At 47.0% G+C, this 15,236-nt stretch overlaps 1 protein-coding gene across 1 annotated transcript in view; it reads left to right on the forward strand.

Annotated features, from left to right (window-relative positions):
* The first annotated feature begins 5,796 nt into the window (after positions 1–5,796).
* Positions 5,797–15,236, forward strand: part of RELL1 (RELT like 1) — a 66,824-nt gene continuing 57,384 nt past the window's right edge. The window contains exon 1 of the mRNA XM_079763836.1: positions 5,797–5,998. Coding sequence (XP_079619962.1) covers positions 5,911–5,998 — 88 coding nt within the window. The 5' untranslated portion in view covers positions 5,797–5,910. The remainder of the gene's footprint in view (positions 5,999–15,236) is intronic.

Below are 15,236 nucleotides of genomic sequence, written 5' to 3' on the forward strand. Positions count from 1 at the left end.
TCAATGTGCATACACCTGATTTTGAGGCCCTACCAGCAAATGCTCTGAGTTCCTTAAGCTAAATTTTCAGAAGAACATATGCTCATGAAACAAAACCCAACAGGGCGGTCCAGGAAACGAGGCCGAGGTGATGGACACCATCACTAACCTAAGGATCAAATTCCTCTGACGTCTACTGAACATGTCAGTGAAATTCAGACTGCTCTATTTGTAGCTTCCTGATGTATGAAGAGAAATAGCTAGTTGAATAATGAACATTTTTTTCTAACTATCCTTAAAACAATCTATGTTGGTGATAGAACCCTTTATTATACTTACGATAATTCATGGGCATGTGAAATGCTCAGTTCTCCGAAACTATTATGTTCAGCTATGACCCACAGTCATTGCCCACCCATTCTCTCCTTTCCCTCATGCATAATCATCACTGTGCAAATTCCTTCACTCTGTGCTCACACACTCCCTCACCTCTCCATTCATCCCTGTACTTCCTTTAGGCTCAGCTCAAATCTCACCTTTCCCATGAAGCCTTGCTCAGAGCCTCCAGTTGCAAGCCTTATAAACTTCTTGGAATTCCTTTAGTCCAGCGGTACTCAACTGGGATCAGTTTTGTCCCTCAGGGACATTTGGTAACGTCTGGAGATATTTTTGGTTGTCACAACTGGAGGGACAGTGCTGCTGGCATTTAGTTGGTAGAGGCCAAGGATGTTGCTAAAGATCCTACAACCCACAGAAGAGCCACCCAACAATGTCAATAATGTTAAGAAGCCCTACAGTCTAGCCTGACTTTGGCACCATCAACCTTATCATTTGGTTACTCACTACGGTGTGAACTCTAAGGGCTGGATGGGAACTTTAAGAAACCAGCCAGTTGCCCCCCTGAATTTCGTGGGTACGAAGACGGACTGAAGAGAAGCTGCTGAAAGGCACAGAGAGTACCATTGGCAGGGCTTTATTCCCTGACCCCTGGGCCTTTGACTAGTTCCATTTCATTCTGCTGTTGTTTTCTTTCTCCAGAAAGGTTGAAAAAGTTTCTGCAAGCAAGGGTAGGGTCTTTAGTTGAATGTGCAGTGACTCTCCCCTCCAACCTCCTACCCTCAGCCTAGTACTAAGAACACAGTACATACGTGTCAGGCCAAATAATATCATTTTATTCCCCTGCAAATGTATTTTCTTAAAGAACTGCAAGCTTTTCTCCTGGGTATAACCTCTCAAAAATAAAGATGACTACATGTAAATCACAGGAAAAAGAAATTCTACAGAGACCTTCTACGGAAGTGTTTTCAACATTAGAGTAAATAGCAGTTGACTGAGTCTTACACATTTAAATGATGGTGATGAAAATTACCACCTTAGCAGCACAGAGCAAAACAGGAAAGGTTTATACTAAGGGGAATAATTAACTAAATTCTTAGAGAGAACTGGAAAATAGCCCCCAAAGAAACAAACAAAAAAACCAACAAAGTACGGAACCTTATTCATCACCCATTCCCATAAATACATTTTTCTCCTTGGAGAAAAAAAATGCGTAAGCAATTGTTGACAGAATTCAAAAAGGCTAGGTTAAGCATGCAATGACAGAACAAGACTTTATATTGGAAAAGGAGGGCTGACTGACCAGTAGTCTCATTTTAGAGGCAGAACAGTATAAGCAGATGAAGTGAAGGCCTGGAGCAAACTGATCCTGGACTGGAGTCTTGGCAGTGCTGCGGAGCAGCTGTGTGACATGGTTTAAGTGCCTGAATCCCTCAAATCCTGGTCTCCAAATCCTGGTCTCCACAGCTTTGAAGTGAGGATCTGTAACAATACTTCCCAAACTATAAACTTGTGAGGATGTGATGAAGAAACACAGGAAAAGTGCTCACCACAGGATTAGGCTAAATCCACGCTGTCAGTAAATGACAGCTACTAGTATTGTTGCAATGATTTCTACCTACTATCCTTTACATTTATTTCTGAAATAATGGAAAGATCATTTAGTCTTGTGATGTCAATTTTTACTTCCTTAGAAGAAATAAGAGAACTCCTTCATAATACAGAAAATAACTTCCATGGAATAGGAATTGTTGGCCAATCTATACTAACAAAAGGGTAATATGCAAATTGGTCATGACGCCCTCACAGTAACAACCGAACAGCAGGCTGCGTGGGGCGACCAGGCTGGCTGGGGGGGTAGTGAGGGATGACCAAATGACTGGCCAGCATGCTGTGTGGGGCGACCAGGTTGGCAGAGGGGGTCAGTGAGGGGCAACCAGGCCAGTAGAGGGGGCAGTTGGGGGCGACCAGGTCAGCAGGGGGGGCAGTTGGGGGTGACCAGGCTGGTGGGGGGGCATTTAGGGGCAATCAGGCTGGCAGGCAGAGGGTTAGGCAGGGGGCAGTTAGGGGCAATCAGGCAGGCAGGCAGGTGAGCAGTTAGGAGCCAGCAGTCCTGGATTGTGAGAGGGATGTCTGACTGATGGTTTTGGCCCAATCCCTGGGATCGGGCCGAAACTGGCAGTCGGACATCCTCCCAGGGGTCCTGGATTGGAAAGGGTGCAGGCTGGGCTGAGGGGACCCCTTCCCCCCATGCACAAATTTCATGCACCAGGCCTCTAGTTTAAAATCCTATATAATAAAAGGCTAATATGCTAATCAACCGAACGGTGGAATGACCCATCGCTATGATGCACATTGACCACCAGGGGGCAGACACTCAATATAGGAACTGCCCCCTGGTAGTCAGTGCACTCCCACAGGGGGAACGCCACTCAGCCAGAAGCCGGGCTCATGGCTGGTGAGTGTAGCAGTGGTGGCGGGAGCCTCTCCCACCTCCAAGGTAGCACTAAGGATGCACTCCCCCCCTGGGGAGCGGGCCTAAGCCATCAGTCAGACATCCCCCGAGGGCTCTTGGACTGTGAAAGGGTGCAGGCCGAGCTGAGGGGACACACACACACACCCTGAGTGCACAAATTTTGTGTGCCGGGCCTCTAGTAAAACAATAAGCAAAAGCTTTTAGATATGCATATGTGGGGCTTTTAAATTGTGTAAACAAGTCTGTAGTTGCAAGTACAGACTTAATTTAAGCTTGAGCTCCTTAATTAATTAATTAATTAATTAATTAATTTATCCTTCCTTCCTTCCTTCCTTCCTTCCTTCCTTCCTTCCTTCCTTCTTTCCTTTCTATCTTTTCTTTCCTTCCTCAGTCGTTCCTTTCTCCCTCCCTTTAGCAAGATGTGCAAATGCAAGTATTTGGGGTTGTGTGACAGTATAAGATAACTATAGAGAGAGTGTCAAGCATCAAGTGTTACGGAAAAGTCTGAGAAGGGAAATTTCAGCAACTTGGTTTCCAGCCCTGGCTCTTACTAGGTATGAGATGTCAGGCAAGCCACTTAACTATGTCTCATCTGTAAAATAAGGGGCTTGGTGGATGATCACTGAGATTTCCTCCAGTTTTAAATACTGGATTGCATTTTTATTTTTGGAAAGTCACAGCAGACATCCAATTCCAATATGTTGTTAACAATGATTTTGTCTTAAAATTAAAAAAAAAATTGATTTCAGAGAGAGGAAGTGAGAAGGAGAGAGAGATAGAAACATCAACGATGAAAGAGAATCATCAGTTGGCTGCCTCCTGCACGCCTCCTACTGGGGATTGAGCCTGCAGCAACCCAGACATGTGCCCCGACTGGAATTAAACCTGGACCTCCTGGTTCATGGGTCCATGCTCAACCATTGAGCCCCACTGGCCAGGCTGATCTTGTCTTTTTAATAGAAAGTTCAGTCTCTGAGAAAAGAGTGAAATATCATTCAGTTTTAAAACGATATTTTACATTTGGAATAGATCTTTCGGTCGAAGCATTTTGCCCCTTTAGTTCCCAAGCCAGGGCTGGCTTTATGGGTGCAGTTGCACAGGACTCTACACTTAGAAGGGCTCCATGATTGATTTGATGCTCCACTACTGCCGTCTTGAAATTTTTCATGTTTGAACAAAAGGCCCTGTGTTTTGGTTTTACACTGGGCTCTGAAAATTATATAGCTGGTTCTGGCTACAACTTACAATTTACAGTGTAAATTCTAAGCACGGGACTCTCTCCTTTTTTGGTGAGAAGCCTACACTGACCTCTTTCCTCTGCAGCCATTCTCAGTTTTTATGTTGGTATAAAACTGCTTCACCAGCCAGGCTGCAGGATGTGAGGACAACTGTGCACAGAACACACAGTGCCTGCCTTTGACTTCAAAGGGCAGAGGCTCCATCACTCAGCCCAGCCATCTGCAGGGGTAGAGGCTCTGTCAGCGGCAATTCCCACGTTAGTGCAAATGTTTGCAAGGGTCTGGTAGACTGCATGGAGGACTCAGAGAGAAGATAAGAAGTCCTTTGAAAATTAAAGGCTGCCCGTCAGGCTAAGGAAGTGCTCCATTCTGTAAACACCCCCAGTCCCCACTCCATGGCCTTATTGATGTTCTTAGTATTTTCTCAAGGCCTGACCACCCTGCTTCAGAATTCTCTAAAGTGGAGTAAGAAGTAACTACTCAGAGAAAGGATCTGAGATCAGTGCTTGGGATGACGATTCAACTTGAAAAATCACTTCTGACCCCTTAGTGTGTGCTGTCAGTAAGCCAGGGGCTGAGGGCCCAGCAGGAAGCAAACATAATGAAGATGAGCTAATTCCAATTTGTCCCCGTGGCCTGGCCATCATGGGTTCACTCCCAGCCTGTGAAATGGGGATACTATCATAGAGCTGATATCTTCTATAATAATAAAAGTGTAATATGCTAATTAGACCGGATAGCCGAACGACCTCCTGGATGTCATTCCGGACATCCTTTTGGATAATCCGATGCAGCAGGGGCCGAGGCAGAGGCGGTTAGGGGCGATCAGGCAGGCAGGCGAGCGCTTAGGAGCCAGAGGTCACGGGTTGCGAGAGGAATGTCCGACTGCCAGTTTAGGCCTGATCCCACAGGGATCCCTTTAGGATCGGGCTTAAACCAGCAGTCGGACATCCCCCAAGGGGTCCCCAATTGCAAGAGGTTGCAGGCTGGGCGGAGGGACCCCCCCCCCCACCCCCGTGCATGGATTTCGTCCACCAGGCCTCTAGTGAGGGTATAAGGAGATAATAAGTGACTAAGCACTAGAAGAAATACTTTGTGGACGTATTTGCAAGGTGTAGTGTAGCACACAATTTTTTTAAAAGGCGATTTATTCCTGGAGGTATGTACCGGTCACCCCCCCCCCACCCCCTGCAATAGGAGTAGCTTAAATGGAAGCAGAGATAGGAAGAAATTTAAATGATTTGCCTTCTCTCAATTTTCAAACAGTGGAATTTGACATCCAGAGCAGCACCGAGGGGTATGCCAGCTGAATAGAGATGCCACCAGAGAAAAAAGATCGTGCCCACGCCAATGCTGGCAATGTCTGCATCCCGAGCTTCCCGACCCTCTGTTTTCCTTTTCCCACGCCCGCCTGGTGCCAGAGCCGGGAGGGTAAGCTGACTCAGCCCCTGCCCTGGGCTCCCGCGCAATCCTCGCAGTTGCGGTAAAACCCGGCTCGGTAAAGGAAGCGGGCGAGGCGAGAGGGGGCGGGGCCTGGACACTGTGGGCGGGGAAGAGGGGGCGGGGCCTTTCCGAATCGGGCCGTTGAAGCGGTGAGCACACGGAAAACAAGCAAGCGAGAGGCGGGGCCAGGCCGCGGTGGGCGGGCTCGGGGGCGGGGTCACGCGGTGGCCTCGCGCGGAGCAGGCGGAGCCCGCGGCCCGGCGCGGAGACGCAGGGCGGAGCCCAGGTGGGTGGGGCTGGAGGGGCGGGTCCAGGGCGGGGTTCGCCGCGCGCGGGGGCCGAGCTCCGCCAGTCCGCGCGCCCGCCGGCCACGGAGCTGCGCGGTCTGCCAGATCCCGGGACGCGGCGCCCCCGGGGAGAGGGCGAAGGGACGCGGCGATGGCTTCGCGGGGATTCCCGGATTTCGCCGTCCTCGCCGCTGCTGTCTTGGTGGCGGGCACCGTGAGCTCGCCGCTCGTGGCCCCGGGTGAGTTTCTCGCCGGGGTTGGGGCTCGCGGGAGGAGGCGAGGGGTCCAGACCGCAGCCCCGCTGCGCCCCGCGCGGCTCTAGTCCGGGCTCAGCCCCCGGGGCCGGCGCTGAACTTCGGGGTGGCCCGGGCGGCCGCGGCGCGTGGCGCTGGCTCGATCCCTCCCTTCCCGCCGGCGGGGCTCCCGCCTCCACTCCTCTCGCCGGCTCCTCTGAGGACCTGTTACCGCCGTCCCCACCTCTGAGCTGCCCCCGGTGTAGGGACCCGGCCTGGTCTTGCATTCCTCTGGGGCGCCTCCTCCAGGCAGGCACCCCGGAGCCCCGCTTGTCCTCCAAGGCTCCGCGAGCGGAAGATCGTGACACCGGAGACCGGGTGCGCTATCCCCGCCCCGCCTCCCCCGGCCTTTTATGGTTTAAAACCTTGGGCCGAGTTTCAATTTCTTCACTTTCCAAGTTCTAATTTATTTTAGTGGTTGATGCATTCTTGGTGACAGGTCGGGGATTTCAGATGTCTTCTCACCCGTCCTGTGGAAATCAAGGCTTGGAAAAAGGGAAGGCGCGTCCGTAAACTTAACAGTTTTTGTTTGCTTTTTCTTGAGAGGATCCCTGTCACCGCAAAAGGAACCTTCTGTGGTCAGAGCAGGAAGCCACCCTCGGAGCTGATAAAAGTGTGGTGGCCAGTGATGAGCTTAGAGCAGGAATGTTTTAATTGAAACCTAAGAGGATATGTAACTTGTCCTGTCTCAAACTCTTGTGTTTATGTAACTGTAGGCACCAGGGATTCCTCACCACCATTCATTCCCCTCCTTAATTGCCACCTCGCTGAGGGTTTTAAAAATAATAATAAACGGATACCTTCTGGGCCAATTGGGGTTACCACGACCTGGAATCTGACGTCAGCAGGCTCTTCTAAGCTTGAGCAGCTCCTCTCCAGGTCCCGGTAATAAGCATCTGGAAGCCTTCCAACGGGGACTTGTCTCCGCCATAAAAACACATACGCTGCTCCTCACCCCGGAGAAGATTGCAATGACAGCTTTTAAACTGGCTTGTCACTCCGGGCCTTGACTTTTTCATAGAAACCAGAACACGTTAGGAAGGAAGCAGCGTGGATCATCTATCTCCCGAGTCTTTATTAGCAGACCTGTGTTTCCTTCAGCCATCCTTCCCGGGGGGACATGGCAGCTAGTGACATGCATTATTGATTGGCTGGGAGATTTTGGTGTGTAGCCTGCGTTTCGTTGCTGAGACAGGTAGGTGCGTTACCAGGTTCAAATGGGACCCGAGGTTGTGTAGCCAGCCCTGAGAGAGACAGAGCCAGCTGCTCCAGAATTTGAAGAGTTTAACCTGGGAGTAGCATTCAGCACCTGATGCATGTAATCCTCCATCCACACGAGAAATCCACCCCCTGGAGGAAGTTTGTGTTTCCATGGATCTCTGAGCTGCACCCAGGAACGTAAGAAAAACTCTCCTCTAAATTGCACAGTCACCTTTTTGATGAAAGGGAACACTTCAGAAGCATGAGGTACCTAAAAAGGAAAGGGAACAGAGTACAGATTTGTCAGGGTGTCCTGAGGCCTGACCGGTCAATAGCTGGCCACCCGTTGGCATCTAAGACAGTGTTAGTGTTGGTTGGGAATGTTGGGAAGTAGGGAGAAAGAAGTGGGAAGTAATGTTGAGTACCTGCGACGTGCCAGGCTTCGAGTTGTGCACTTCATATGCATTTTTGCACTAATTGCTCATCATCCTAGGAAGTGGTAGTTTCCAGGGAGGCAACGGAGGCCCAGAGCAGTTAGACAATTGGCCCAGCGTCACGTAGCTAAGATATCAGTCAGCATTTAATCAGAGAAGCAGAATCACTAGGAGGTGAGTGTTCCTCTCTATGTATCTTTATCATTGATAATCTAGCCAGCTTAATTCCAAAGTTCATTCATTCTCTTTCCACTGTACCCACTGGTAGAGAGAAAATAGAGCAGGAATCTTGTTGAGATGGTAAGACAGGGAGTTTAGGACATTTTAAAATTGTAGGCATGGGCTTATCAGAAGGTGGGAAGCAGAGGAAAGGAGAACAGATAACTTCCCAGTGGGCAGTGGTAGTCTTTCACTTCCTGCCTAGTAGGTGAATCTCATTAGATTTCTGTCTTCTCAGTAGCAGCATTTGAAACTATATACCACAAGCAGCAGAAGGGACGATTTTCCACACCTTGGCTTATTTATGTCCTTCAGTTCTCTGGTTACTCAACCTTTAGGCTTATTTGTTTCTCTAGCAGACAGCGGGCACAGCCTCCTAGTAAGGAGAGAGTGGCGAAGGTCCAGGGGCTGGTGAGTGAGAAGTGCCCTCTCCCTGGCTCTGAGGGCTGCCATCCAGCCACCTCACTCCTCATTGAGATGCTGAAGATAAGCTTTATTAAATTCTGTTTCTCCTTTGGCCAGGTAGCTACCCAGATGGACATAGACATCAGTAGACAGAATATTTTGAAAAAGCACCCCTTGGAGTTTGGGCTTTCCAAGTCCAAATTTAATTGAAAGAGGAAATGAAAAGTTTGAGAAGTGCTTGTTATTCCCTCTCTTCTCCTGTTTTCACCCTGGCCCCCCAGATAAATCCATCAATCTATTTGGGAGTAATTGAATTTGAATGAGAGAGGTCAAAGCTCTAGGTCAGTGGTCGGCAAACTCATTAGTCAACAGAGCCAAATATCAACAGTACAACGATTGAAATTTCTTTGGAGAGCCAAATTTTTTAAACTTAAACTTCTTCTAACACCACTTCTTCAAAATAGACTCGCCCAGGCCGTGGTATTTTGTGGAAGAGCCACACTCAAAGGGCCAAAGAGCCGCATGTGGCTCTAGAGCCGCGGTTTGCTGACCACTGCTCTAGGTGATAGAAGCAAAAATTTTCATTGTTACCTCAAATGGGAAGTCCGCGTTACTTCAAATTGTTTGGCTTGGATATTGAAGTTTAATTATATATTGAGAAGTTATTTAAAACTTACAACCGTGATTTAAATTGTCATTCGTTAAAACTATTATGTTGAGTGGTTTCTAATTACTTTAGGGCACTTCGGCAGTTGGTAAAGATTTGATAGGCTGCTGAAAGCAGGTGGAATAAGGAGTGTGGTATGGCTACCAAAGACTAAAATTGGAGTATGGGGTTAATTCATTGTAGGCACTCTTTTTAGAGGAAGGAATGGCATGTTTATTATTTTTGTTTCATGACAGGTTCTGGTCTGTGTACTCAGGTTATTTAATTCTTAGAACACCCTGTCCTATACTAAATACTAGAATAATATTTTTAGATTTATTGATTTCAGAGAGAGAAACATCAGTTTGTTGTTTCACTTATTCATGCATTCATTGGTTGATCCTTTAAGTACTAGAATAATTTAAATATGCCTTTTTTATAGATGAAGAAATTTCGTCTCTGACAAGTTAGCTTAAAAATATCACTTAATAAAGTATATGATTGTCTAACCACTATTCTATACACCTGAAACTAATACACAATAATATTGAATGTAAACTGTACTTGAAAAGTAAAAAAAAAACGAAAAGAAAAAGTCATTCAATTATGCTAAGTGAAATAAGCCAGTCAGAGAAAGACAAATATCACATGATCTCGCTCATATGTGGAATCTAATGAACAAAATAAACTAACAAATAAAATAGACCCAGCGACATTGAATCATGCAACAGACTGACATATTTCAGAGGTAAGGGGTGGGGTTGGGGAGAGATTAACCAAAGAATATATGTGTATATATATCCTACAGACACTGACAATAGTGTGGTGAAGGCCTGGGGAAAGGGTGGAGGGGGTCAATGGGGGAAAAAAGGGGACATCTGTAATACTTTCAATAATAAAGATTTTTAAAAAAGAAAAGAAAAAGTCACTCAAATATATGTTGGGTTTTGACCTTGGTCAGATCTATTTGATTCTGAAGCCTGTTTTTATTATATTACTAAATCATTTTGTTTTTCTTTTCAAGTGAGAAATTTATTTTTATTCTAAGATATTTATAAAAGATTCACTAAGGGTAATGGCAGGATACAGTAGAAAGAGCATCAAGCTCTAAGTCAGAGACCTAGACTTGAAGTCAAAAGTCAAGAAGAGGCCCTACCACTTTCAGGAGTGTGGCTCTCTGCCTCCATTTTCTTTTCTTTTTTAAAAAAATTATATTTTATTGATTTTTTTACAGAGAGGAAGGAAGAGGGATAGAGAGCTAGAAACACTGATGAGAGAGGAAACATCGACCAGCTGCCTCCTGCACACCCCCCACCAGGGATGTGCCCACAACCAATGTACATGCCCTTGACCGGAATCGAACCCGGGACCTTTCAGTCCGCAGACCAACGCTCTATCCACTGAGCCAAACCGGTTTCGGCTGCCTCCATTTTCTTACCTGTGAAATGGACGTGTGCCAACTCCTATTTTTATCTGCCTTCTTGGTCGCCAGTAGGGATCAAATGAGCTATTGTCTCTGAAAGGTCTTAGCAAATGGCAAAGTGGCATATACCTTTTATCCTCTGTATCTTTTTTTCTGTGTTTCTTCCACAAACTGCCCATCAGGTTGGACTTATATTACAATGTCAATCAAACTATCTAATAAATGTATTCCACTCATACTGTAAGGCTTTCATTCTTTAAGTGGTGATGGTTTTGCAATGATGGATTCATTGGAAATATATAAAAGCCCAAAGTGACGCTTCAGATTCATGAGTTTGCTGCCACTGACTGGGAGCAAGTCTTCTTTCCCCACTTTCCCTCTGCTAAAATACAGTGCTCTGGGTATTTTGGGAAAGTTCCCCACAAGATTTAAAGTTTGGGGGAAAGGGGTCTCATTACTTCAAGGAACTGGCCACTGTTAGTCTATGTTACTCTGGTCTGTCTATATATTTTTACTTGGATAGGATCATAATGCAAATATAATTTTGTGTCCTACGTTTTTCACTTAATGTTTGTTATACATGAAGGTTCTCCATTTCCCTACATTTAAAAAATGGCTGCATCATAATCTATTATAAGGATTCACTGCATTTTACCTCATTGTGCCTCCATTTGAGGATATTTTACTTTATTTTTTTGTCAATCCTCACTCGAGGATATTTTTCCATTGATTTTTAGGGAGAGTGGAAAAGACAGAGAGAAACATCGATGTGAGAGAAACACATCGATTGGTTGCCTCCTGAACAAGCCCCGACCAGGGCCTGGGCCAGGGAAGAGCCTAAAACCAAGGTACGTACGTGCCCTTGACCAGAATCAAACCCAGACCCTTTGGTCTGCAGGCTGACACGCTATTCACTGAGCCAAACTGGCCAGGGCATTAGGCTATTTTAGTTGTTGCTAATTATTTTCAAACTAGAGTCCTGGTGCATGAAATTCATGCACTGGAGCGGGGAGTCCCTTAGCCCGGCCTGTGCCCTCTTGCAGTCGGGACCCCTTGCTCCTTACCGCTTGACGCACTGCTACTTAGTGCTGCTGCGGAGGCGGGAGCGGCGCTACCCCTGTGGGAGCGCACTGACCACCAGGGGGCAGCTCCTGCATTGAGCGTCTGCCCCATGGTGGTCAGTGTGCATCATAGCGGCCGGTCGTTCTGGTTGTTCCGCCTTAACGGTCGCTTAGGGTTTTATTATATAGATGAATTTTAAAACTCATTGTTTCAGTCATATTGATGACTTCCCAGGAAATGCATTACTGAAAAGGCATTTGGGGGGAGATGGGGTCCAAAGGTATTCATGTTTTTGAGGCCTTGATGACATCAATATCGGTGACCTGAACGTTGTCCCACTTTACATTCTCATAGCAATAGTCAAAGGACTCACTTTTCACACCATTGACATTTTCTCTGAAAAATGTATTTGCTAGCTTGTAAGGTGAGAATTGGTACCTTGATTGTTTGAATTTGTATGTTCTCGATTACTAGTATATTGACTATTTTTTCTAGTATTTGAGCCATTTGCATGTGTCTGTAATCTTTTATGGACAATTCTGAAATCTGAACATCTCTGAAAACCAAAAGGTTTTTTTTGAGGCTTTTGCATACCCGGTTGGTGGTAAACCCTAATCTGAACCAGTGTGAGATTCTATAGTATATATTTATCCCACTCAGTGTGAATACTGCTAAGTTTTGCTGCAGTTATGTTAGTGAGTTTGATTTCTGAGTGTTACATAATGTGTGCTAAATGCATTACAGTACTCTTTTGGAATCACAGTCAGACTTTCGAGGCACATCTGACCCCCAGGTTTTCAGATAAGGGATCATGGTCCTGCAGTTTCCTCTTTGACAGACTCATCTGTTCTTGTCTGGGCAACCAACTGTAAAACTGCTCAAAATAGTAAAATATCCTATGGAGAAAATAACTCCTCAAATGAGTGGTATGTCATGAAAAGAAGCATCATTTCGGTATTCTAGTGTGGAATTGACTAAGATAAAGCTATCTGGGGAAAGCAAGAGTTTTGTTTATTCTAGGTGGCTTTAGGGATGGGTGCCCATTATACTGGAGACTGATGGAGGAGTTGGGCCAATTTCTCCTCTGCCAGTTATTGACATACCTCTCTTTGTGAGGGAGAAAAGGAATAGAATCCACCCAAGGGACTTTTTGGGGAAGGCAGGGTGGGTAGAGGGTGGCAGATACTCAGGCAAACTGAGTTCCTGTGCCCAGTCATCTCACCTTGAGGATCCTTTTGCCAAACTAGCTGAACTCGGGGAACTGGTTTTCTGTTCCCCCGTTGAGATACCCCAAGGCCCCATCTTCTTGTCGTTGCTCATGCCAGGGTCCCAAACAGCTGAGCTCTCCCTGGCTCCCCTACCTTCATTTGGTTTGTACATCCTGGGGGTATGAGCACCAATAAAGTGCCTGTGGTACAGAGGGGAGAAAATCTTCAAACCATTTTTCTCATCTATAGCATGGAACAAATATGGCAGAGTTGCCTTGTGGATTGTTTTGAGATAAAATATGCATAGGTTACGGTCATATCACCCTGAACACGCCTGATCTTGTCTGATCTCGGAAGCTAAGCAGGGTCGGGCCTTGAGAGTACTTGGATGGGAGATAAAACATGTTTGGCATGAAGTGTTCAAAAAGTATATTATTATTTTGTTCTTAACTAAATTCTAACCTGCCACAGCTATCAGAGGGGACACAGTTCTGAACTGCCCCAGAGGTTTCTTTTCAGGTGCCCTCTCTCTTCTTGCTCTTGAGCCCTGGATGCTGAGGGTGGTGTGTAATGGGCTCCAGGGGAGGGTGAGGAATAGGGACCAGTGGGCCTGGCAGGGAATTCTCTTGGGATGCAGGGGATACATAGGACTGAGCCATTTAGCTACTAAAATTAGGCAAGCAAAGAGAGAAAGAAAAAAAGGAAAGAAACTGTTACCTTATGTGACATATTTTGGGGGGAAGAATTTTGGAAGATTCACCAATTGGTTTATTTCTAGCCAGCCCATCTATAGGTATAGCCATAAAATGTTGATAGTTTCCCCCTAAGATTGGATGTAATTATTGGCATGATTTTTTATTATCCAGATTTTGAACCTATGCTAATGAGTGACTTAGGGTGGTACAGCCTCATGATGGAGGTCTAAGCAGTGTTGTAGATCTGTGCCCTTTACCTGGGGGGTCTGGTGCCGTCTCCCTGTAGATAGTGTCAGAACTAATTACTTGGTGGTGCTGGAAAAAACACAAATTAGAATGAGCAGAATCCTGTGGCCCTAGGGCTGGATGGGACCTTGATAATCTCCCTAAAGCTGCTTATTTTTAAACTAGAGGCCCGGTGCACAAAATTCATGCATGGAGGCAGGTTGTCCCTCAGCCCAGCCTGCATCCTCTCCAATCTGGGACCCCTGGAGGGATGTCCGATGTCCCTCTCACAATCCAGGACTGCTGGCTCCCGACCGCTCGCCTGCCTGCCTGCCTGATTGCCCCTAACCGCTTCTGCCTGCCACCCTGATCACACCCTAACCACTCCCCTGCCAGCCTGATCGACGTCTAACTGCTCCCCTGCCGGCCCGATTGCCCCTAACTGCCCTCCCCTGCCGGCCTGGTCACCCCTAACTGCCCTCCCCTGCTGGCCTGGTCACCCTTAACTGCCTTCCCTTGCTGACCTGGTTACCCCTAACTGCCCTCCCCTGCTGGCCTGGTTGCCTGCTACTGCCCTCCCCTGCAGGCCTCATCCCCCCCAACTGCCCTCCCTTTCAGGCCTGATTGCCCACAACTGCCCTCCCCTGCCTGCCATCTTGTGGTGGCCATCTTGTGTCCACATGGGGGTGGCCATCTTGTGTGTTGGAGTGATGGTCAATTTGCATATTATGCTTTTATTAGATAGGATTTTATTTATTAAATTGATTGGGATGACATTGGTCAACATTCAGGCATGTGTTTCTATGTTACAAGATCTGTATATTGTACTGTGTGCCCACCACCAAAAGTCAAATCTCCTGTCACCTTATATTAGGACCCCCTTCTCTCCCAACCTGCTCCCCTCTGGCAACCACCACACTGCTGTTTGTGTTCATAAGGTTCAGTTTTATATCCCACATATGAGTGAAATCATAATGGTTCTTAGCTTTTTCTGAATGACTTACTAGTATTTCACTTAGGGTAATGTTCTCAAGGTCCATCCATGTTGCTATTTCATCCTTTCTCATGACTGAGTAGTGTTTAGTAGATGAGGAATCTGAGTTAGCAAAGCCAGGACTCTTCCCTTGTGTCAGAGCCGGCCGTCCACTGAAGCGGCCCAGCAATGCCGCTCCTGGCAAAGCTCCTGGGTCTACATCGGCCCTCGGTCCTCACACTCCAGGGCTTGGCGTCTCAGCTCTGGATCTGGGGTGAGCGGCTCTGATGAGAATAACTTTGGCTGACTAACTTCTGAGACGAATTGTGTTGTTTTCAGTTGTGTAATTTTGGAGTCAGAGGGGACTTGGTGGTCATCTTGTAATGAATTCCTCTCTTTGCAGACGGGGAAACTGAGCCTGAGAGGTTCAGTGGCCTGTGGAAGGCAGCGAGGGCCGTGGTTTGCCAGCAGAGGAGCAGACATTAGGTTTGGTGAGGGAGGGCCTGTGTGTGTGTGAGTTTTGGTCACGGTCCAAGACTCAGATCCAAGCACAGGACCCAGAACAGAGCAGACATTTAAAGACTGGAAGGAAGGAAGGAAGAAAGGAAGGAGGGAAGCCAGGGCTGGAATGCAGGTGTTTTTGCTGGCTGTGGCGAGAATGGCACCAGGTGCTAGGCCGGTGGGGTCAGACCGG

This window comes from Cnephaeus nilssonii (assembly GCF_951640355.1).
Source record: "Cnephaeus nilssonii genome assembly, chromosome: 1".
Taxonomy (NCBI): domain Eukaryota; kingdom Metazoa; phylum Chordata; class Mammalia; order Chiroptera; family Vespertilionidae; genus Cnephaeus; species Cnephaeus nilssonii.